Here is a 23,771-nt window from a genome sequence, read left to right as displayed (position 1 = left end):
CTCCACAATCATTGCGCGCGCATAAACCTCGATGATAAATGGAATTGCTCGTCACCGTCAAAAGCCAAAGTACGTTCTCGGCTACACCATTAAAACATTCGGATTGTTTGAAGTTTACGTCAAAAACGATAGTCTCACAAGGACGAGAGGAGATTTTCGAGAGATCAAAGCCACCCGGAGGTCGAGCGCCGTGATCGCTAAAATCTCTGAGGCCATAAAGGCGCTGTATATGGGTATAATTATCCGCTCTATACGCCTTCATAATGCTCTCAAGATCATATAGATATACAGAGAAAAGGTAGATATTTAATGCGTATCGAATGACCTATGTGGTGGAGTAGGTACAGGTACGATCTCGAGGATTGAGGCTAGAGAGTGTACACATCGGGTGTAGTGTGCGGAGATACGCCGCAGAGGGTAGAGAGAGAGAGAGAGAGAGAGGAAAAAATCAAGTGGTATTTGTGGAATGTTCGAGGGAAGCGTTCGTGGGCCACGAGTGATGAGCACGCGCTCATATGCGAGGACCCTCTTCGGCTGGTCTTAGGTCAAGAAGCTGGTGCAGGCACGAGGAAGCAAAAGAATGCGTTGACGAAAAAAAAACGATTTTTCCATCATAAATATTGAAACTTAAAAACTTGTATTTCTGTGCGACGATAAAAAAACAATAAATATTCGAGGCAGGCAAGCGTGTACGCGCGTGGAGAGAAAAAACTTTGATGAGCCGCAAAGAAGGACGGTAAGAGCGACGCGACGGGCAATTGCAGGTAGAAAAAACAAATGCGCGTGTCCACACTCTTCTAACGTTTGGCGGCTTGGAACAAGAGATCAGTAGGTAGTGGAGGCAGGTCGACGTGAAAAGTGGAAGAGGTTCGTCCGCGATATACGTATATAGCGTCATCCACGTTCGCTCAATGAGGAAGGAAGAGATGGAAAAGTCCGTGGATTAGAAGAGGACGGTTGGGTGAAGGGAGGAGCGAATATTTGTATGTCCGTTCGTCGTGCAGTGCGTCTGTGTGCAGAAAAAGTGAGAGGAAGAACGAAACGAGGGTGAGAGGACACGCGAGGCTTTCGCTGTGGGGAGGACCGCGGCGGAGAGCTGGAAAAGGAAGAGGAAAGAGTCGACGCGAGTGGAGAGCGGAGAGGACAGAAGAAAAGCAGAGAGACGAGAGAGCTGGGAAAAGCAAGATTGGAAGAGGATGGATACTGATGAGGCAGCGAGGAGACCGAGAAAGAGGAAGAAGGCCACACGCGGGAACGAGCATAAGCCACACGGGAAGGGAGTTAGAACAGCGCCGGAGAACGGGCGAGGGAGAGAGCGCGGGAAGGTAGCGAAGAGGAAGGGAGAGCAAAGAAAGCGCGATATAAATGAGGAAAGGTGTGAGAAAGATAGCGACGAAGAATAAGCGAAGATAAAACGTGTACGAGGGAAAGAAGGAGCAACAGAGAGTGCGACGTTGGAGGCCTTCGCGCGGCACCGGGGTAACATGCGAGCGAACGGGTCGCTTCTCGGAGTAGAGCTCTTTCTACGGAGTCTCTCTCTCTCTCTCCCCCTTAATCTCTCCTTCTCTTTCCTCTTTCGTAGGCACAACGAAGGGCGCTCTATCCTCGGCGAGTGCAGACGAAAAGAGACGGCGGCATGCGCGAAGGAAGAGAGAGACGAAATGGGATGAAATGGAGAAGAAGGAGAGAGAAGGAACGCTGGAGGACCGCCGGATTGAAGAGGGCAGAGAGAACAGGACAAAACTCACGACTCTAGCCAGCGTGCGCCAATTCGTGTGCGTCAGAGAGCCCCTGTCCGTGAGGGTGGCTTCGCGAATACATCCGATGTAGAAAGATCGATGAAACAAGCCACAGCGAGTAGGAGATGGAAGAGAAAAAACTCGATCACGGTGCAACAGGTCGCGGAATTCGCCTACACGTATACACACGTACAATACAAATGGGGGGACTACAGCAACGGATTTTGAGACCGACTAACCTACTTGAACGCGTCCTCAGAGGAGCAGACGACCCTGGGAAGAACAACGCTTTTTCACCCCCGCGTAAAACATCGCGAGCAGATTATTTCTTCTTGCTTCCACTCATAAATGCGAGTCTCGTTTCATAAAACTTTCGAATCAATTAATTTGAAAGAGTGTTGCACTTTTACCGGGAGCAGAATACTCCCGACGCACGATGTCGATAGAAAATGGTGGGCGACGCGACGAAAAACACCTCGTAACTACATGAAACTACATAAATATATCCTCGCGCATATGAAGCCACGACATACACGCTCTCCCACAGGTAATATCGTCTCCGGACTTTCATTAAGGGGCTCAAACTCAGCCTGCGTTTATTACACCGATATATACACGTGATAAACATCATATGAGAGAACGTATATATATATTTTAGCTCGTGCGTGAGTGAGATTGTGCGAAGGAGCATGCTCGATCGAGGCTGAGAAGAGTCCCCCGGTGCACATACAAAAAGAGCACGTACATGTGCAAGGACGATGAGAAACGAGGATCGTTTGTGCCGGTACGTTGCATCCTGCAACGGAATTACCCTCGCTCTTTTTTACACCGTGTGTCTTATGGGGACACACCGCCGCGGAGGAGTAAAAAGAGGGTTGCCCGTGTGCACGGAGCGCAGGCGAGAACCGGCGAATGTCTCTCTCTTCCTCCTCTTCTTGTACTCTTTCATTTGCTTTTTTCGTGTACACAGCAACCAGCATTATAATAAAGCCACCTCATCGCAATATTTTATCGGCGGTTCGCGATCTAACGAGAAACAGCAGAAGCAGAATCAGCCGCCAAGAATACGAGGGATGCTGCGGATGAGGGAGCGGAATTAATGCATGGAACCTCTCGTCGTGTACGAACGAAGGACGCGGCGAAACTCGACGGAACAACGACGAAAGCGAGGGAGAGGAGAAGAAAACAAGATTTCGAATGTGCTGGGCTCGCATTTAGTTTGACGCAAGAAACATTGGAAATAGATTTTTTAATGAAAATGCCGATGAAACAGGATGGAATTGCAGATCGGCAGTGTTTAATCGCATTAAAATCTTTTGTGTTTAACGACTTTTTTGGTAAATATTTTCAATCAACTTTTTATTCGAAAACGAGATAAACGTTCGCCGAGCGGAACCGAATGTACTGATTTTAAATCGCGAATCAAGTGCCCGCCCGTCCACCCCTGCATTTTTTCACCTTGCACCGCTCGCTCGAATGGCCAGTCGTTCCGACGAAGAGGAGAAAAATAAGAGAGCGCGAGAGGGACCAGCAAGGGTGTACACGCGGGGCGCATTTGCTCGCGCGTCTCGTAATTACCGTAATCAAACAATCCGAGAGCAAAGAGCCCTGCGTGATGCGCACTCACGTTGCCTCGTTTATCGCCCGTTCTAACCAGAAAGAGCGAGCAATTTTCTGCCTGCAGATTTACACGTTTTTATTCTTATATCCGTATAATCATCGATTTATCTTCGATACAATCGAAAAAATACAAAAACTCAGTGTCTTCGATGGAAAACTACTGATTTTATTGCCTATTTGGGAGAAAATAATACAAAATATTTTCCTTGATACTGGAAAACGAAATAATTGGAGGGAAATAAAAAATTCTCACGACGGTTTATTTACCGAATATATTTGCACTCGTAGACACCAACATTTTTTGCCAATAAGCTAAAAATAGCTCGTCCACAATATGCACGCCGTGCTACGGTGACTTGGAAATAAAAATTAACTTCGGTTGCGAGTACGCGTCTAGAATTTCATTGGATAGCCAAAAATAGGTTGATGTATTGGTGAAATTTGTCTTGGTTTATGCGCGCATGTATACATCAAAAATGACTTACATATGCGCGAAGCCATGAAAGATTTTTCAAAGTCCACATCCGTTGCCTCCCCTACCATCGCTTTTTTAAGTCGCTCGCTCGTTCGCTCTCTTCCCTCGGGTGAGTAAAAATGTGATATTACGTCAGTGTGTATATAAGAGTCCGACATTGCGCCATAATATTTAGACGTGCGCGGAGAAGCACGTGAACAGAAAGCAATTCCGTTTTTTGTCTCGTCGTCGAATCATTCGTCGCAATTTCTGGCCTTCGTTATCCAATTTCCATTTCTACAGCGCAACTCATCTTCTGTCGATTTATTTTGAACTCTAATCGGCCAATGATTTTGCTAAAATCATCACTCAGAAGAAAGCATCGAAGAGGAAAATTCGGCCATGACGTGCGACAATACAACGTGGGTCGAGAACAATTGAAATTTATGGAAAGCAAAAGTGAAATTTGTTATTCGTCTCTGCGTTTCGTTCAGCCGCGTATATTTTATAGTCTTGTACTATTATTATTATTATTATTATTGATATCATCGTTATTATTATTGTGCTGTCACGTGCATGGACAGAAACTGCGGAACACGAAAGCTCGTAAAATGCAGAAGCTGGGCGAGCAGCACGTTTCGATGGCAAATTCGAAAATACATAATATATCCCTTACACATGGTGTGCTGAAGACAGCATCCCCGAAAAGAATTGGGATTAGCTTCGAAAAATTCGAAGAAAAAATAGTCAGGCCTCGAGTTTTCGAGTGAGACTCGACAGCAGAGAGGACGAGAATTAAAGAAAAGAGAGCTTTCTTGTTTTCCCAATCGCAGGAGATGCTCGTTCGTGGTCCTCTCGATGTTAGCCACGTTCGCTGAATCGCTCGGCTCACACGAGGCTGGCACGCGCTACTCAACGAAGGGACAGCATCGCAAAAAAATGTGGTTGGAGAAGTTTCTGAACACCCTCTATAAGGAGGCACACGCAGGTGATCGCACGAACGCGGTTGCAAGTGGGTCAATACGGCGCTCGGTCCGCTAGAAATTTCGAGGATTCACGTAAAATCGAGATGGCCGGAAGCCGGGGTGGGAGGGAAAGAGATCGGCGATCCTGGCGAGTATCATGACGCGGCCGGGTAAGCCGGAAGTTTGGAGAGTTCACAAGTTATTTCGGAGAAAAATCTTTGGGTCCTTCCGAGAGAGCTTCTTCAGCAAAAATCTCGTGACCACGAGACTTTTCATCTGGGTGTGTGTTCGTGTGAAGAGGGGGAGCGAGGACGATGGGAAAACAACGAAAACACGTGTTATCGAAGCGCTTCTAACACACACATACACACACACACACACACTCGTTGTGGCTTTCGGGCGAAGCGAGGAAAAAAAATGGGAAATGCGGAAAGCCGCACGTTTCCTTTCTTGCCCCGTCCTCTCGTCCGTATACAGTTGCGGAAAGAACACGAGCCACTCGGTAAATCCTCCGAACGGAAAACACTCGTCCTCTTATAAACTAGCTCGAAGGGAGCCGCGCCGGGGCACACTCTTCTGGTTATTTCTCTCGTGACGCTATAACTCATGTCGAAAAAGCGAACGAAATGTTTTCTTCGTATTCACTCAGCTACATGCACAACTCCCGCTATATTTCTGCTCTTGCACATTCGAAAACCCTGGGGAATTTGCAGTCAAATCGCGTCGAAAATCATCCCCACGTTTCTTCGTATATGCACTCTTCCGGACATTTGCAACTTCGATGGCGCAGAGCGCTGGCGAATGTAAAAGAAATACTGGGAATATAAACGTAGAATTTCAATTGAGTAAATTTTTCATGATTTTATTCCAATTACAGATAAATCCTCGATCTCTGATCCGCATTTTCGTAGTGCGTCCTTAATTAAACATCGCGAGATTCATTCGTTGCTCTCATTTTCACGGAATTATTGAATCTTTTCATTTCTTTAAGGGGGTTCGAGCGTGTCTCATGGAAAAATCATTTTCCAACTTTGCACAATAAAATTTTTCGAGCAGAAAGCTTAAGACAGTGTTAAACAGTGTTGAAGTTCCCAGCAGCAATTTTTTGAAAGCTTCCATAAAAGCCAAATTCTTCACACATAATTAACTGTTCAAGAAGATTCACGCAAGTTCATCAACTTGGAATAATAAAATCTAATGTATTTTTCGTACGGTATCCTATCGCTTGAACCTCCTTAAGCTATTCCTTTCGCATGAGGGTATTTTTTGATGGCGCTAATTGGAGCACTCGAAATTCGGACTGATTGCTAACCTCTGAGAAGTCGGGAAGTAGAAAAAGCTTCTGCTCCTGCCATTTTTTCAACTCGTATCGTAAATATGTTTTTCAAGCATTCGCTAGCCCTTTATTTTAATCGTCGCTATGGACTCCTTAAATGTTTTTCTATCCGTGAAAGAGTTTGTACCAGGAATTCAGAATTATTTGGTACATGAATTATTGACTAGAAACGTGGTGATGGAACCTCCACCATATAAGCTCGCGTATAAATTTTACGATTTTTCAAGTTTCCACTCTTTATTAAATGTTCGATAACCTGACCTGAAAAGGAGTACCTTAAATTCTCAATTGTTCGTCTTCCGATCGAACGAGCATTTGTTTTTTCGGGAAACAAAGTAAACACGAACGATTTAATGTGGAATGCCCTGTGCATATGTCAGTACGTGAGATAAACATCTAGTGCATACACGAACCGAGACGCAAATACACGTACCCTCGTGCTATGAGAGGTCAATGTATACTTTGAGGATCAAGGATCTTTGGCAAATGTAAACCTAGCTCGACCCTTGGTCTCTCTCAACCGCAGGAAAAACACTCTTTCCTTCCATACGCCTCGACTATTACACACAGGGGTAAGTTTATTTCCGAGTCGCGAGTTGCTCCCGTATATTACGATGGAAAGCGGATGGGATGTTTGACGGGTATGCAGCGCGACAGCAGCCCTCCTTTTTTCAATACCGCGTTCGAGCTCTCTGGATTTTTCTGCCTCTGCGGATATCTCCCGTGTCGAAGGAGACTTGGACAAATATATTTCCGCAACGAGTGATTACAATCGGATGGAAAAATGCGGACTCGAGTGTGAGACGATGAAAATTTTTGCTCACAACCCAATGGTGGACTTGCGCGATGATCTTTCTCTCCGATTGTTGTATACACAGAAAAATAATATTTACTAGAGAAATGTGGTTAACGAATCCTCGAGTGGTGGGTCCAAGTCTGAAAGGGCAAGAAAATTGGAGCGGGAAAAGAAAATTGGAGTCGGTAGCAGAATTTCTCTGTATCTTCTCTGAGGGCTGGACGTGTCTTTTGAGGACAGAAACTTTCAACGGTAAACGATAAAATCCCAGCGTCGCGACGTCTGGATCCTCGTATCTCAGAGTACATATATAAGTACATATATGCGGCAGAGAGGCGAGAAAGCTTATACGAAGAGACTTTCATTCGGCGACGGGCTATATATTATTATATATGCTCCAGGAATAGTGACGAAACGAGACAAGCAGATGTTGAAATTTTTTTCTCCCCCACCGCACCGCCGCGCAGGATTCTCTAGCAGTTGTATTATTATACGTCTGAAAAGAAAGCACCAGATCCAAGGAACTTTTCTGACACGCGCATATATCACGTGCATATAAACGGTGCCTCGGAAGCGAGCACGGGCTTGCTTCGAATTGACGAATTCCGGAGATTAAACAATCAGCGATATTTTCTTGGGATGCAGGGCACACGAGCTATCATTTTCCTCGATATCAATATTCCTTGCTCTCCGCACATCCCAAAGTTTTGCCTACGGAAGGCTCAACGCTCAAGACACCCTGTGTAAGCGCGACGGGGAACGGAATACTCCTAGGATAACACATGAAAAACATTTATGTCACAGATCCCGAACGGGGTGTATGAACCCTCCAATGTACACAGAAATAACAGTTCCTCTCCGGAAGCAAAAATAACTCGTAGCTCCGCATCGCGCAAAGCATACCTATATTTATTGCTAACCATTTGTACTTACACATCTCGATATCCGCTGTTGGATTTTCTATCCTCAGCTTCGGCTTCAGACAATATTCCAACTGGAATATTGTCTGAAGCTCGTGACTCCTCTCTCAAGACTGTGTACACGGAGTCGAGCAACATATACACCGACCATGTGTACCCAGCCTTCGTAATTTGTGTGTGTGTGTGTGTGTTTAAGCGTAAGTAGGTTTAAAGGAATTTCATGGGAGCTCAAAAACTCTGGGGGAGTTACATTTTTTCCGATGACCTAATTTTCAAACGGTCCTTTAAAACACATGAACCTTGGAGCGTCGGCTCCAATGTGCGGATATGATGATGATGATAAATTTATTATATACCCTAATCACAGACTGTAGGGCAAAATGAATAACAATTAGACAGGCAGTGGATTGACAAAAGTCAAATAATAAAAAAAAAATCTCGTGTTGCATGTCTAATAGATACATCGAAAGCTGAATGAAAATAAATGCGATATGCACCAGCTTCAATCGCTCACCATCCTCTTCGAGTTGGGATGAAAAAAGAAATTATTGACGAAAGACTTGAAAAATGGGCGCCAACCGGAAGAAACGACGGAGGACGCGATGACACGCGAGAAAAGGCGAGAGGACTTTGGGACAGGAAATAAGGGAGGTCGCACCAACTGAGAAATACCAAGTTACAGAATCTGAGGGAAAAATAAACCGTGCATTGAGCGGAAAGATACTGAAAATCGGATCATGGGTCAGTTCAATCGAACTTGGAGGTAACGAAATCAAAGGAAAACTACGAGGGAGGGGGGATGTGAAGTCGAGGAGCTCAGATGTGAACTGAGGACGAAGGCGGAAGTTTGTATGAATGAAGAAATGTTGCCGGCAGCGATGGGTGTGCGAACGGTTTCTCGAGTTGAGCAGTTTCGGGCGGGGACAGTGCTTGGATCGGTGACCGCCTAACCATGGAGCAGCAGCCCGCGCATCAATCACTGCTGGCCGGACGGCAGTTTTTCTGAATTTCTAATCGTCTGAACCGGCGGAGGCTCGAAAAGCTCGTAAGAAAATAGGAGAATAAAATTTGACAAAGAAAAAAAATATTTTTTCGAAGAAATCTGCAAATGAACGTCGATGGAGAAAGCCGCACGTATGAAAGTCGAACTGTCTTAAAAGACCTCACAATCGATAGGCCGAAAGAAAATAACAGAGATGTTCCTGCACTCGCTTTGCTTCGCGTATATACACTACTTTGAGACTTCAGCCGCATCGAACAATGCTCGCCTACATTTGTATACATGTATATATTCACTGCAGAAATTAGCATGAAGCATTGTTCTGTTGCGCCGGACACTACTCGCGCTGTAAAAAAAGATTCACGACGCTGTCGCTGATTATTTTACTTTCTTGCTTCCCTCGGACGCGTCTATCTCTTCGTCGCTCTGGATGAAAATCTCGAAAGGAGAAAAACAACCTACTGGCATTTCGTTGAACGACTGAAAACTCCAAATTTCCATGGATTTTTCCCATTGAGCGCGCAAGTTGGATCCAAAAATGAGGAATTCGATTCCAGAAATTATTCAAATTATAAAGAGCATCATTGACGCCGTTGTTTGTGCTAGGGCAGTTACTCGCAGAAAGAGCATTTTTCTCGATCACAGTTCACTCGAGCAGTGCAGGAAAAAGCGGAAATGACTCAAAATTTAGACTCCTTCGGCATACTTGAAAGAGTGTTGAAAAAACGCGGGGGTTTTCCCATTGAAAAATGTTCACACCGCTCTCCAAGTTCCGTTGTCATGTGCTAACTCTGATCGTCTCGGAGATTTGACGATTATGGTTTCACGCATGGGACTCCATAGAGGCGTGGAAAAAGTCCGGGAGGTCCCTACCACTCGATGAGACTCTTTTCTTCTCACGTTCGTACGGCTCTCTCTCTCTCTCGAGCTTGTGATTCCACATGACCATTCTGACTCGAGTGACACATCTATAGACGAGGATAAACAACGACTGAGAGACATAACCTTTGCCCACCGGACAAAAGAACATGAATCGTTCCATTTGGCACTTCAACTTGTTTTCTCCAATGTCCTTCTTTTATTACCTGTCACAATCGATTAAACAAATCATTTTTCTCCATTTTCTAGAGAATCAACCCATCCAATATTTTCCCTTGTATAGACAAAGCACGCACTAATCCGTTGAATAATTCGTAATAAAAGGAAGCAAAAGTTTTTTGCTCATCAGTCAAATGACGTTCTCTTAACGAGGATAATTTCAAAAAGTACATTTTTTCGAAACTAAATTAAAATCAACCTACTCTCAATGTAGGAAATTCAATTGAAAATTTCGATGAATTTAACTTCGAATTTGGAGTGAATTTAATTTAATATTTCGTGTAAATCTCGTTAAAAATTTTGAGTTAAATTACATCGATACAAGTAAATTCAATTCAAATTCATTCTCAACGAAATCCGAGGGTTTCTCAGTTCTCTAAAAACAGTTAATTTTATGACAATTTAAACTCTCGTTGAAATTTCGTAAAAGCGATATAAGCAATGGCATTTTCGATTGCGTTCGTAAACTTCCCAAACATTGTAACGCGTTACGTAAAATAATAAGTGACGTGTACGGTTTTTTCCTCTGTGTTTTGTCGCCAACTGTACAGTGTGTCATCGACAAGGATCGAGTAACACGTGTCGTACAAGCCTCGACTGTCGAGTTTTACGGTGAAAACCCCCACAGCACACGACCATACGAACCGATCTCACCCGCGCATTATTCTTCGCACGAGAAGAAGAGGAAGAGAGAGACTAAGCCGGGGAACAGAAGCTACTGAACACGTGCGTTTCGGGGGTAACGCCCGCTTAGAATTTAGAATAGAGAAGAAAATGTAAGGGAGAAAAATTTGAAAATCTGCTACAATTTCGATCTTCCATTTTATCTTTCTTTGAGCTATATCAATCGCTTTATCAGTTGCGAAAATAAATCTTAGTTCCAGGACAATTTTCATATAAAATTTGTGACAATTCGAACGCAGGCGTCGTACTTGAGCCGTAAGTTGAAAAATTTCGTAGTGAATTTATCGATTTCGTAAGAAGCTTTATAATCTGAGATCTATTTTGACAATTTATTGACTTGATATCAAAGTAACGAACGAGCTCCGAAGAATCAAGTGGGAGAATAAATTCCTGAAAAATGACGATGTCAGTCCGCCGATTTATGAAAATTCTCGGTGACTATCGGAAGAAAAGTTGATTACAAAGTTATCCGCTGCTGGGAGATAAATGTTCATTCATTTGAGTGAGAGACGCGAGACGCTGATAACTCAGGGGCTCTGCCGCTGGTCACGCAATCTCTTAAGATTCTCGTAGTGTTAAGTGTAGGATATTACAGCCGAGTATTTTCCTGTCTCCCGGACCGATTTAAGTACTCATTCAGAAATGAAACGTTAAGCAAGGCTACGCTAGATCAGCTCGTACAAGAAAGATTAAAGGCAGCATCCAATGTATATACAATTAGCCTATATACGTATGCGCATGTAACATAAGAACGAGTGGAACGAATGCGCGGGACAAATTCTCACGCGAGTTTTCACGCACATACGCTCACGCGTATAGGAGCTGGAGTTGAAAAAAAATTAATTGAAAACCGCGATTACTCCGAGGATCTTATAAAATTCGCGGAAATGAATTTTTCGCAAACGCACACTTTCGAGCTTCCCTTCACTCTTAATCGAAAACCATTATTGGAGAACTAATAAATTATCTCAGGAAGATGGGAACGAAAAAAACTTTTTTTCCGAATTTTCGTCGGCCGTAATGTTATTGTACATCGTCGAAGTCGTTAGGAACCATGATATGCTGCGGGGACGTAATTTTCTCTCGGATTTCCATGCGTTAAGAAAATTTAGTGTGACTATAAACAAATTTGAGGAATTTTGTGGCTGAAAATCAAAGATTCTGTACTTTTTAGCAGAGTGATAACTAACCACGTGTTCCTGGTGACAAACGACATGCTAGCGCTCGTTTTTCTCATCTCATTGTCGAAGAGTCCAGCGACGAGTTCACGATTAATTTGTCATTTACGAACGTTCATTGGCACGAGAATGATTATTTATTTTTTGCAATATTAATTAGATTGTTTACTGTTTCGTGTGTATCGTTTGGGCGTACGCGCAGTGGTTTATCACTACAACGAAGCCAAGCGACTCGATGTAATTCGAAATAAAAAAAGCGCTGGAAATCACGTTCTCGCGCCACTATACCTCCGCGTACCAGGGTCGGTCACTGACTGCCGATGCTGCGAGGGACCACTTTCGTCCGGCAATATTGTATGGCTTCACGATTATGGCGGGTTTCGCGCCTATTCGTGCCTCCGTCAATGTCTTCGCTGTCAAAATAGCGCGGGAAGTAATTATCCCACGAGTCATAATTTCGAAGGGGAAGCTCGGAATTTATCGATTTCAATAATCCTCGTTCATTCCCATCGATGAAAAAACATCCGAGCACTATCACGCAACATTTGCCTTATTCGCGTCTGTTTGAGAAAGAATGACAATTTTTACGGAGGAAATATTCGTACAGTTATTCTGAAATTCTCGTTAAAAATGTTGAAACGACGAAAGTCCTTAGGCCCGATTCGTTTCAGCCGAACACTCGCAAACGAGGTTTTCTTAATCTCTTCTCACGATGTTGCACAGGGAGCAAAGTACCAAACAATCGGAAAGGTACTTACGGATAACCATAGATTTTTTGGAGCTCTTCCCGCGGACCGGATCGTACCCCGAGCGTTCGAAACGCCCGAGGGAAAAAAGGGAGGGACTCGGCCGGTCGCACAACCTGACCGGCACCTCTGATGTATTACATTAAAACGGCTTAGAACGAAATCCGCTAATTGCTCTCGTGCTCCCTCGGGGAGCGCGCGCACGAGCTCACTCGTGAGACGCGCTATCCTCGAAACTTTGCCAACCACAATTCAGGTAGATGTTTTGTTCCTTGGTTAAGATTAAGATACTGCGTTGCGAGCGAGTTTACTCAGCAAATTTCGGTCCATTGATACATCTATTCGCTTGGATATTTTAATTGCACGCAATTTGAACGAAGTTATTCGGTCATTTGGGTTCAATTATTTCAGTTCGACACCTGCAGTGCTCGTTCTTAAACAATTTGGTTTCAAAGTTCCTCGAGAATCGACCATTTTCGATCATTTTTTCAAAAATAACCTAAGCTTTTGTTATTATTATTCAATTTTGATATACTAAATTAGGCGTTGAGTAAGCGTTCAATGAACTTTCACAGCCAGCAGTGTTGATTTGGCAGCTTTTTATTTCAAAAAGTAACAAAGTGTGTTGAAAAAAGATTCGCAATTTTTCAACGACGCTGAAGTCATTCAACAACTTTTCATTTCACGAAGTATCGGTGCTGATTGAAAAACTACGAAATGCAAATTCGACAGGGAACGAAATTGGAGAAATACTGGAATTATATTGGAAGGTTTTTCTTAGATCGTTTCGTACGACTTCAACATTGCAAACTTCAGCGTCATATTTTCAACTGTGCAAATGTAAATTAAGCCGGAAAAACTGTAAAATTATCATGCCGAGTACAAAGTATTTGAAAAAAAATTAAAAATTTCTGATTCATTTTGACCACGCTTAATTATTTGATTTTCGTCGTCAATTCTCATTTCCCATATATCAACACATTCGGATCCTGGTCTCAATGGTAATGAGAAGCTTGCATCGGGGCTGAATCACGGACGAATAATCCTAGCAAGGTATAAAAATATGTTAAAAACTGACCATTTGAGTCGCTGGTACATGTTGAAGCGGCTTCTGTCCTCGTCCCGGCGTAGCCGGCCGCGCGGACACGACGAAATTTCAAAGTTTTTCACAAGTTACCCGTCAACAAAGAGAACAATTGTGAAAGAACAACAACAATAACGTAAAAAAAGGGGAATAGAAAAATCAAGATTTTTCGAGCGGCGGGGGGTCCGTTTTTACCGATTTTAGTGGAGGAATCGGAACCGTTGAAAAATTGTAATAACGTACGAGTGAGCGCGGAAATTCGAGACGAACTTGTATCCTCAGTTAAAAACTTTTTGATCGTATCGAGAAAAAAATGATCTTCGTTTGACGATCGAAAAGGGAGAGAGAGAGAGAGAGAGAAGGATTAGAAATGTTGGGTTGCACCAACGACGAGAACTCGCGAGTAACTGAGCGAAGGATATGCTCTCGGGTCGTCGTGAGTGAAGCGACCCCCGATGGATACTGCGGCGAGGTGGCGACTCTCTCGTTCGGTCCAGAGGGACCAGAAGCGGAGGAGCAAAAGGGAGAGAGAATGAGAGAGAGAGGGAGAGAGAGGAAGAAAAAAAGATACGCCACCGCGCCCGCGATATAAGCTCAAGGGCCGCGCCGTTACGGCTCCTCCGCGTGCCTTCTCCTCGCTCATCTTCTGCTCATTCCCCCAAATCATAAGGCAGATGAGTTTGTAGCTTCGCATAGGAACTGTGCGCTGGACGTTACACGGATGACAAGGAATTTTGCAAAAGTTATCGTAGAGCGCTGGACGCGGTCGAACATGCACCGACGGTGGCAAGAGAACCAGCAAAAAGCTCTCAAATCCTCGCTCAAATCGCTTTGAAAAAGACTGCGCGAATAGCGTACGTAGAAAGTGTAAAGAAAATATGAAAGAGCGACGAGCGAAGCGGAGTTGAATGGACTGCTGACGGTGCGAAGTCGAGGCTCGAGGCTCGAATGAGCGAATGTAGGTGAAAATCGAGCAGCCTAAATGAACGGAAGAATGCAGAATGCGAAAAATCGCGCTTGGACGTAAACAGCTAGATGCGTTATGAAATAACTGATAAATCTAACGAAGCTCAGCCTCCCAAACACTCGTCGGCTCGAGCCTCGACAACTTCTCCGCAGGAGGATCGAGAGACCCGAAAACGGACGCAGAGAAAGAAACAACGCGAGAGAAACGGAGGGAGATAAAGATCCAAGAAAAAACCAACGTGACGTTCTAAGGAAAGAGAAAAAATAGATGAAGAAAAATATAGAGAGGCGGACAAAGAGAGGAGCACAATTACAACAAAAATCAGAGGTGAAGAGAAAGGAAGCAAAAGGAGAAACGAAAGATTGAGAGAGAAAAAGAAAGTAAACGGGAAACAAAATCACAATGAAGCAGACGAAGAGATATGTGAATACGGACCGAGGAGAAAATGTACGGGCGAAATAGCCGCGGAGAAGCATGATGCACCACTCGGAGAAGCCAGCAGAAGGGGAATCCTCACTCCATTCATGCAGTAACTTACGCCCCCCCCCCCGCAACTGTGTCCAGACAAACCGCATGAAAAACGCGCGCGCAAACTCCGTTTGCAAAATGAGTTTCTGCAAAGATTTGTCAATACAAATTTGGTCAATGTGAGGAACGAAGAAAAAATTCATAAATTTAATCGACGACGGAAGGTCAGTTCACGCGCGCGAATCTCTCGATCGAAAAATTAGCATCGATCGAATATGAGAGCTCGGCCAAGTTATCGATAGTATGCGAGAACAAAAATTTCGTTCATTCATTGCCCTCGCTTCATTCACAGACGGTTCGCGTCAACCGATCTCTGGTTTTCAGTTCCGGTACACAGCGGATGTGAACAGTGGCACGTGCTTGTATTTCTCGATCGCGAGCAGAACGAGAGGACATAAAAAGAGAGTGGCGCGGCGCGATTGGGAGAAAGGGAGAAGGAAAAATATGGTCGGGGGCTTGGAACGAGACAGTTTGCATGGTATTTAGAACGGCCGATTGGACGATCGCTCGACAACGAGAGCCAGGATGTGAGACATCCGATAAAAATTCGAAACGAAAGAAAAAAACATGAACGTTTTATTCTAAAACGTCGAGTATGTATGTACAGATGCAGGGGAAAAAAAAGAGGAAAAAACTACGACTACGATTCTCATAAAATCACATATTCTCATGGCACCATACGGAGAAATCGTTTTTCTAATATCTTGGCACTTCTTCCGGAATAAATTAATCGCAGTTTACGAGAATCCCCCGCGCCTCCTGCCCCGATGCTCTCCCATCGAAAACCAGTGGAGCCTCGTCCTACTCTTTCAGGAAATGACCGCACACGTTATCGCGATATAACAAAAATAAGCGTACAAATTATTGTTATTTTTATACTTTTGCAATGATATTAAAATACGTGCCGCGGGATACGCCGCGACAAATTTAGCTGCGACGCGCGCGATACCGCGTGTTCCCACAGCCTCGCACACGCACACGCATCCGCAGCTCTCGCCGTGGCCTGCAATTGATTGGACCCGAAAACATGCTTTTTCGCTTCGCATCCCTCGAGATACGCCCTTCTCGAGTTCAAGCTCAAGCGTCAATACGAAACGAGCGACGCGCTCTTTTCATCATTTTTTAAATTTTATTATTTTGTCGCTTATCGCTAAATTAATTGGGTCGTTCGATAATGTCGTTCGTCATTTCGTTCGCGGCACACTCCCCCCCTCGTCGTCGTTGTCGTCGACTCATAAATTCGATAGCCCCCCCGCCGAATTTCACTCGTGAGAATAAAAAACTTTCGAGAGGAAAAAAAATGACAACGAAAAGGAGAGAAAAAAGTAGAGCAACGACGACGCGAGTCTCTTCCGCCAACCGGATGTCAGATTTTACTTTGTGTCCCGCGGGCGATCAAGGGAAGCGACCAGACAAATGAGATATGTCCGAGCTCCGCAGAGAGCGATGAACGCCGACCGAACCAGAATTACGTCCTCGTAGCTTAACCCCCTCGATGTACTTTTCTCAAGGCGATTTTCCTCCTCGATAACCAACCCCCCCGCCCCGAGAAAATATTCTTCGCTACATCATTTCTTCCAGTTTGTTTTTTTAACGATTCAACCAACACGAAAAGAATGTCATTTATCTACGAGGTCGATGAAGAAAAGGAAGCTGGAGTTGATGACAAAATTCCCAACCTAGAACATGACGTTTCTCGAGCCAAAATGTTCTTGCAACGATGCAGCCCGGAAAGTGGCGACAGTCTGTGAGTCTCGTATTAACGAATTTTCGAAAATCACAATTACCGCAAATTCATTTTTGCATTCCGAAATGATGAATCAACTTTAGCCTCACGAAGATGAAACTAAAATTTTTATGTTTTTTTAACACAATTTTGCATCGTCACAAATTTTATTATCATTTATTCAAAGCTCCCTTAAACTCACTGATTTTTTGTACCCGAACTCCCATCAGATACAATCACCTGGCCGAGTTGTTGGAAAAAATTTTGGCTGAACGTCCGAAAAATGCTGTCGACATATTCGAAGAATACAGCAAAAAGCTCAAAGATGAAAGATACAAGAGCAAAACTAATTACCTCCGAGAACATTACGTAGCCCCGATACCCTGTGACGAGGCAAAAACGTTCATCAGACTTTATCAGGTTATCACGTCCTAGAGACGTCACCCGTCATGTACGATTATCGAGTTACAGAAAAAAATTCAATTTCACAGCCCCGAACGATCGGCGCTCGTGTTGGCTCAACGAATTAATCGTCAGTGCGCAAACGAGAACAAATACTGCGCGATTTTTATAGGAAATTAAGACAAATATTGTAGCAATTTCACTTACAATTTCATCAAATGATGTTTTTCAATCCATTTTTTTTTTTTCTATCCCCAATCACAAAGTCTTTCATTCCATTTGACGTATTTTTTATCTCGAAGAATCTACGATCCGACCAAGAGACCGAAAATGAAATCGACGATGAGGAGAGAGACAACGATTTTACACGAAAACCTCCCGACTTGTTCGACCTTTTTTATAATCTCGAACGGATCGACGTCGGTTTGCCACGTTCGGAAATAATAACTTTGAATTTATCGATTCGCAAACTCATCGCGGAGAGACCGGTTCAAAATGTCAGGTGAAAATTTTGATCTTCCGACTCTCACAGTCGAATTTTAAAACGATCGATCGTACTGTGACTATTTGTGACAAAAGCAACTGAACTTTTTTGCTCTTTTCATCGTCAAAGAAACGATTTATATTTATTCTCGAAATTATTAAAATCATTTGTAACTTACTTGTTGAGATTGATCAATTTTTAATATTATGATAGCGGTTTAAATACTTTCGTAGTAAAGTCGTCAAGCAAAATGTGACAACAGCCATTCTCTATTTATATGCGTATGCACATTAATATATTTTAAACCAGCCGGCTTATCGTCTTGTCAAACCTTCCATCGTTTGTGTCGTTATTATTCGTTAGCCTCAAATAAGTGCTTTTCTTTTTCCATTACCAAGTTTTTTTTTTTTACCGGTAACAAGGCTTTCTCAAGACATCGCATTGACATCTGAAAACATTCAAATAGTCGCACGGGAAGTATGCCTGCCATAAGAGTCTGCGTATAACCCTTAAAAAAATGTGATTTTCGTTAATAGTTTTCTCGACAACGAGACGACGGTAGATCCTCTAATAATTCGGGGAACAGATGCACGGTGTATATTTCAAGCATATTTCTAAGTTTCAACTCTTAAAGTTGGAATTTTCGATTTCCATTAGATTCGCGTGATTTTCCTTAAAGAAAATATTCCTTTCGTTGTCGCATCGCTATCAATAATTTAGGGAGAAACGTTAAATAAGCTCACCCACAAAAGTTTGAGAAAGGAAATGAAAAGATTGAGTTCGTTGTTTCGCAGATTTTGGGGTAAGATAATCGGCAAACCAAAAAACTATTACGTAGTGGAGACGGAACTTTTGGAGGAGGAATTGCTGGCTCGACGCAGCGCCGCCGCCGTAAGATCATCACACTTTGCTTCTGCGGCCCGGCTAATTAATTTATTCCTCAAGTTTCGGCCGATTATTCACGGCAAAGTTAAAACTTTGTTGAATTTTAAAAGGAGGCCGAAGTTGCGGATAGCGATGAAAAAAGGGGGGATTATTCAGTGGAGGTGGACGCGACGCCGCCGGATGGAAATGAGGAGAGAACGGAAGAGCAAAAAGCCAGCGGGGAAAACGAGCTTTCGAAAAATGAGGAAACCTCCGATAAACTGCAACTGGTCTTCCCACCGATGCCTAAAAACTATTGGAAAGATCCGCCGGTCGTGCCGATCGAGGAGATCGGCACTGGCCTCAACGGACACGTCTACTACGTTTGCAATTCACCGGCGAGTGACGATTGGACCGAATTACCTTTGGTAACACCCCGACAAATCGTCGTCGCTAGACAAATCGTTCGAATCTTTACCGGCGACCTCGAAACTCCGGTAAATTTTTCACCGTCTCTAAAAAACCTCCGAATATGCAAACCAAATCGTACTACTTCCTGCTCCCTCACTTTTACAAATTTGCCAAAAAAAATGTTCAAAGTTTGCTTTTCCCTCCTCACGAATAATGTTCGAAATATCAATGAATCGTTGTTTACTGACAATCCGAGTGCATCGGATCGACAACTTCTCCGTTCGGCTTGCTCCCTCGCGTTGCCTCGTGACCGCAATAGATCGGTAATCGCGAGCTCAACGATGAGTAACGCTTTCCCCTGTTGATTCGCATATCCGCGTGCATGTAATAATCGCGAGGGCAGATACACACTTTTCCGCCGTTTCCTGGTACGGAAAAGAACTATCTACGGGCTCAGATAGCGCGCATAAGCGCTGCAACCCTCGTATCGCCGATCGGTTTCTTCACTTTCGGTGACCCCATCGACGAGGAAGACGAGGAAGAAGCCGACACGGAAGCTGGGGATGACGAAGAGGCCACAGGTTCAGTTTTTTCTCTCAATCCTTCCACCTGATTTTGTGCTAAATCGTCGATATGATCGACTAATTTTTTAAGGGGGAAAACTAAGTTTGCGAAGACCGATGTACGAGCGATCTCTTTTCGCCTCAGCCTTTTTGCACGGCAATATCGATTTTTCCATATCTTCGTGCGTCGAATTTTTTCGAACCTATACGAAAGACCAGAATCCAACGAACTTCGGGTTTTTATAAAACGTTAAGCAATTAGAAGATCGATTTACGAAGACGTGTTACTCCTTCGAAAGCTTTCTAAGCATCAACCGTTTTCGACATTCCTCCGAGCTGCCCTCGAGCCAATACCGAAATTCGTATACCCTTTGGGCCGGTGTGAGAGCTCAAAATGACGATTTAAATTTGACCCCAGGCTCGGGAATGATATCGGAAAACCGGCACTACGAGGCCCCGTCGTTGAAGGAGCTGGTGGATCCTTCGCTATCGAACTGGTGCCATCACAGCCCTTACATTCTGGCGCAAGGTCGAACAGTGTGGTGGGATCCTCGCGAGGGAGAATCGCGAGAGAACGAAGTGAGCGGGGTTTGAGGGGCGAGCGGGAGTCCCGCGATTAATGAAAAATCGAGTTTATCGAACGATCGTCTGAGATAACGGATCGTGTAGCAATACGGGTGTAATTTTTGTGCTCAGGATGAAAGTGACGCGGGGGGGGAAGAGGAGGACGAGGAAGTGGACGAGGATGAAGAAAAGGAGGAAAGCGGTGCCGGCGAATTCGCGAAAGAAGTTGGGCCGCCGCTGCTGACTCCGTTGTCGGAAGATGCGAGGCTCGGTTCGATCGTGGCTTGGACAGCACGAGCCTCGTCGACAATTAAATCGGATCGTACAGCTATCGCGATCGTTCGCTCAAACATCTGGCCAGGAAGCTGTACTTTCGCCACGGGCAAGTGCGTGCTTCTATATCACTCTCGTAGCTCTTCTGATTTATCTTTTAACCCAATAAATATACACTGGGTCCGGAGATTTTCACTTCAGAATCTTCCCTTCGGTTAAGGAAGTTGACGGAAGTTGAGGCCGTACAGTCATTTTTTTTAACCAAAAGTTATGACCTCTACCTTTCAAAAGTTAGGCGATAGTTTACAGTTTGCCAATGTTGCATGCACTTTGAAGAAGATTCGGGAAAAAAGAGACGAAAAACTGGTGAAAGCTCAGTCGAAAAGACGGACGGTGCGACGATCCTAGTCTCAATAAACTCCACGGGAAGCGGATTATTATTATTAATATATAATCTCAGCAAATCTCCTAATGAATCTGAAAAAAAATGCTGGAAATTGAAATTTCCAAATTGCTTCCTCAAGATGGTCAAGATGCACGATGCTCAAAGTTTACTCTAAGACCTGCCATATTTCTCATTTTGGCTTCCTCGTAGAGGAAGCTTTAAGCATTGTTCCAAAAGCTTGAGAACGTAATTTTTTACTTTTCATTTTTTTTTAAATAAAATTTTAACTTATTTATCGACTTTTAACTTTTCCACATTAATTTCCAGTAATTAAAGCGGATTTTTCGAAAAACTCATATTTTCGTAAAATTCAAAAAATCATAAAATTTCAACCGCTCGACCGATATTTCCCGAATTCAATACCAACCTTCCTATTACGATAATCTATTTGAATGAACAAAGTTAGTAATAAATCTTAAAATTTCCGAAAGTTGGAGCGTCGACACCTTTTTTTAAAAAATTTCAAAACGTCGTAGGATTCGTATTTTTTTTTTTCAAATTCTGACAAAATTATCAGAGAATGAAGAGCTTGTTCAGATTAACATCTATGCAAAACGGCAGCCCTGTATCTCAAATCGTTTTCGAGTTATAAGCGTTTGAATTTTGCGGTGCCATAACATACACACACACACACACACTTCCAACATTTTTTCTAGATATGATTTTTTGATGTTTTTGGACATTTTGAGCGCGTTGACATTGAAACGTGGAAAAAAAAATCCATCGTCAGACAGCTTCCTCTATGAGGAAGCAAAAATTGGCATTATTTAGCAAGCCTTGCTCGTATTGCCCAAAAAATTTCATATTTTTAGCATCATTTTTAACGGAGACATCACTAATAAACGTGTCTTGAGTTCCATATAAGGTTACACGTACGAAATGATCTAAAAAAATTCTCCAAAAATTCCAGTAATTCTCCAATTTCGTTTCCTGTCGAATTTCCAATTCGTAGTTTTTCAACCTGCACCGATACTTCGTGAAATAAAAAATTGGTGAATTAAAAATGTTTTTTTTTTTCCTTCATTTCGTTAGACTCCGAAGTTGCAAACTTCAGCAATGTTTACATGTTATTTGGCCCAAATTTTAATTGATTTTTTTCAGCAACGACGCTCCTAAACTGTCTGAAAATTTAACCCATTTTTTTTACACTTCACTTTATAAGATGCAAAAAGCGATGACATCATTTTTTCTTTTCAATGCCTCAACTTCCTTAAGGGCTAAGAACAGTGTAATCGTTGGAATTCCAGGTGTCTTTTCTTTATTTTTTAAATAAATATTGGTTCGATAGATTTTCATGAAACCTTGTGCACATTTTTTTAAAACTCAGAAGTACTGGAGATTTTATTTTTCATTTTTTTAATAGTATATCTTTGTACAATGGTGCGTTGGGAATGGCACCCCTCGAATCGGCGTTGACAGCAAAACTGAAAGAGTTTTTATCCCAGAGACTTTATTCGAATTGCATTTTGTAGGGAAAACGTATTTTTTCAGCGTGACGCAGCCGTTTTTTTTTTATTTTTATTTTATTTTTTATTTTATTTTTTTTTTTATGAAGAATTTTCTACTGAGAAATACACAAAAATTGTAATTTTTATATTCAAATGGTAGCCATTTTTTTCTAAACAATATTTTGAAAATCCAGTTTTGGTGTCAAGGACCCTTCGAGGGGTGTCATTTTCAACGCACCATATTGTACAAAAAAATACCATGAAAGAAAATGAAAAATTTTTTTTCCAGCACTTCTGAGTATGTAAAAAATGTGTACGAGGTTTTATTTAAATCCGTTGAACCAATTTTTATTCATGAAATAAAGAAAAAAAAAACACCTTAAATTCCATTTTTTTGACTGTTCGTAGGCCTTAAATAATTACGATGAAAAAAACGTTTGGCTATCTTTCTTTGCCCTGGACCTCTTCGAGGAAATGAATTCGTTGCTAAAAGCCGAACCCGGTGCTCTGATTTTTTATTTCCAATTGATTTGTTCACGTCGCATCGGTGAAAAAATATTTTTCGTGGCTCAAGGGAACCTCGAATTGTAGAAAAGATTCTCGGGACAGCCTTTATATTGACGCGCACACGAATACGTCTCTAGATGCAAATTAGAAAGCGCGGTTGCATCGTGTGTATCAATTGCTAAGTGTTTATTCGCTCGTGTATACACACCAGGAAATTCGCCAACGTCTACATCGGCATGGGTCAGAAGTTCAACCCTTATAATTATAGTCCACCTGACATGCCGATCATTCAGGAACAGTATAACATCGGCCCGGAAGTAATGGAGATTCAGGACCCGAGTTTCGAGGCGGAGGAGGCTTATCGCATCGCCCACTTGCCCCCTAACGAACCTGGACCGCTTGAGCTTGGTGCGATACGATATGCGACCTCAATTTTTATTGATAAATCGTTTAAACGGGATAAAAATTTGAATTTTTTCCAATTCGTGAGCATGCTTTTTCGTACGGTTTTTTCATTAGAATGATCATTTTTTATCCAAATATCATTCGGGTTTGTGACTCGTAACGCTGTCATTGATTCCATCATTTTTATCGATTATTAGTAATAAGTTATAATTCGTTACCTTTAACTCGCTCGAAACCTTCATTTTTAGCAGTGATTCATAATAATATGAATTATAGATGACGATGAGGAGGATCAAGACGACGACGAAGACGATGAAGATGACGACGAGGATTAACGAGTCCTTTGGATGGAAATCCGTACATGTGTTAACGTTTAATCATTTATTGGATATAACACTAATGTTGAGCAGTAGAAATGTTCCACTGAGAGTATCACATTCATCGAAATATTGGCGGGACGAGAGGTGACGAGAATTCGCACGTATTTATGGTTGTTGGAAATAAAGAAATTCTGAATTCTGGAGATTCTTTCAAGTTTGGACCAACCGTTAGTGAACTAGAAAA

At 42.9% G+C, this 23,771-nt stretch overlaps 2 protein-coding genes across 2 annotated transcripts in view; one reads left to right on the top strand and one right to left on the bottom strand.

Moving 5' to 3' along the window:
- Positions 1-14,055, bottom strand: part of Ppn (Papilin) — a 66,561-nt gene extending 52,506 nt beyond the window's left edge. Inside the window, exon 1 of the mRNA XM_043418136.1 lies at positions 13,615-14,055. Within this exon, the coding sequence (XP_043274071.1) occupies positions 13,615-13,634 (20 nt within the window). The 5' untranslated portion in view covers positions 13,635-14,055. The remainder of the gene's footprint in view (positions 1-13,614) is intronic.
- A 2,676-nt stretch (positions 14,056-16,731) lies between these two features.
- On the top strand, positions 16,732-23,730 carry Rsph4a (Radial spoke head protein 4a). The gene is made up of 10 exons (XM_043417385.1): positions 16,732-16,862; positions 17,072-17,261; positions 17,546-17,745; positions 18,522-18,618; positions 18,723-19,088; positions 19,406-19,583; positions 19,984-20,153; positions 20,289-20,515; positions 23,014-23,210; positions 23,484-23,730. The coding sequence occupies exons 1-10, from the start codon at positions 16,732-16,734 to the stop codon at positions 23,540-23,542; spliced, it is 1,815 nt and encodes a 604-aa protein (XP_043273320.1). The 3' UTR covers positions 23,543-23,730.
- Positions 23,731-23,771: the final 41 nt, after the last annotated feature.

This window comes from Venturia canescens, chromosome 4 (assembly GCF_019457755.1).
Source record: "Venturia canescens isolate UGA chromosome 4, ASM1945775v1, whole genome shotgun sequence".
Lineage (NCBI taxonomy): Eukaryota > Metazoa > Arthropoda > Insecta > Hymenoptera > Ichneumonidae > Venturia > Venturia canescens.
This window is presented reverse-complemented; position numbering and strand designations above follow the sequence as displayed.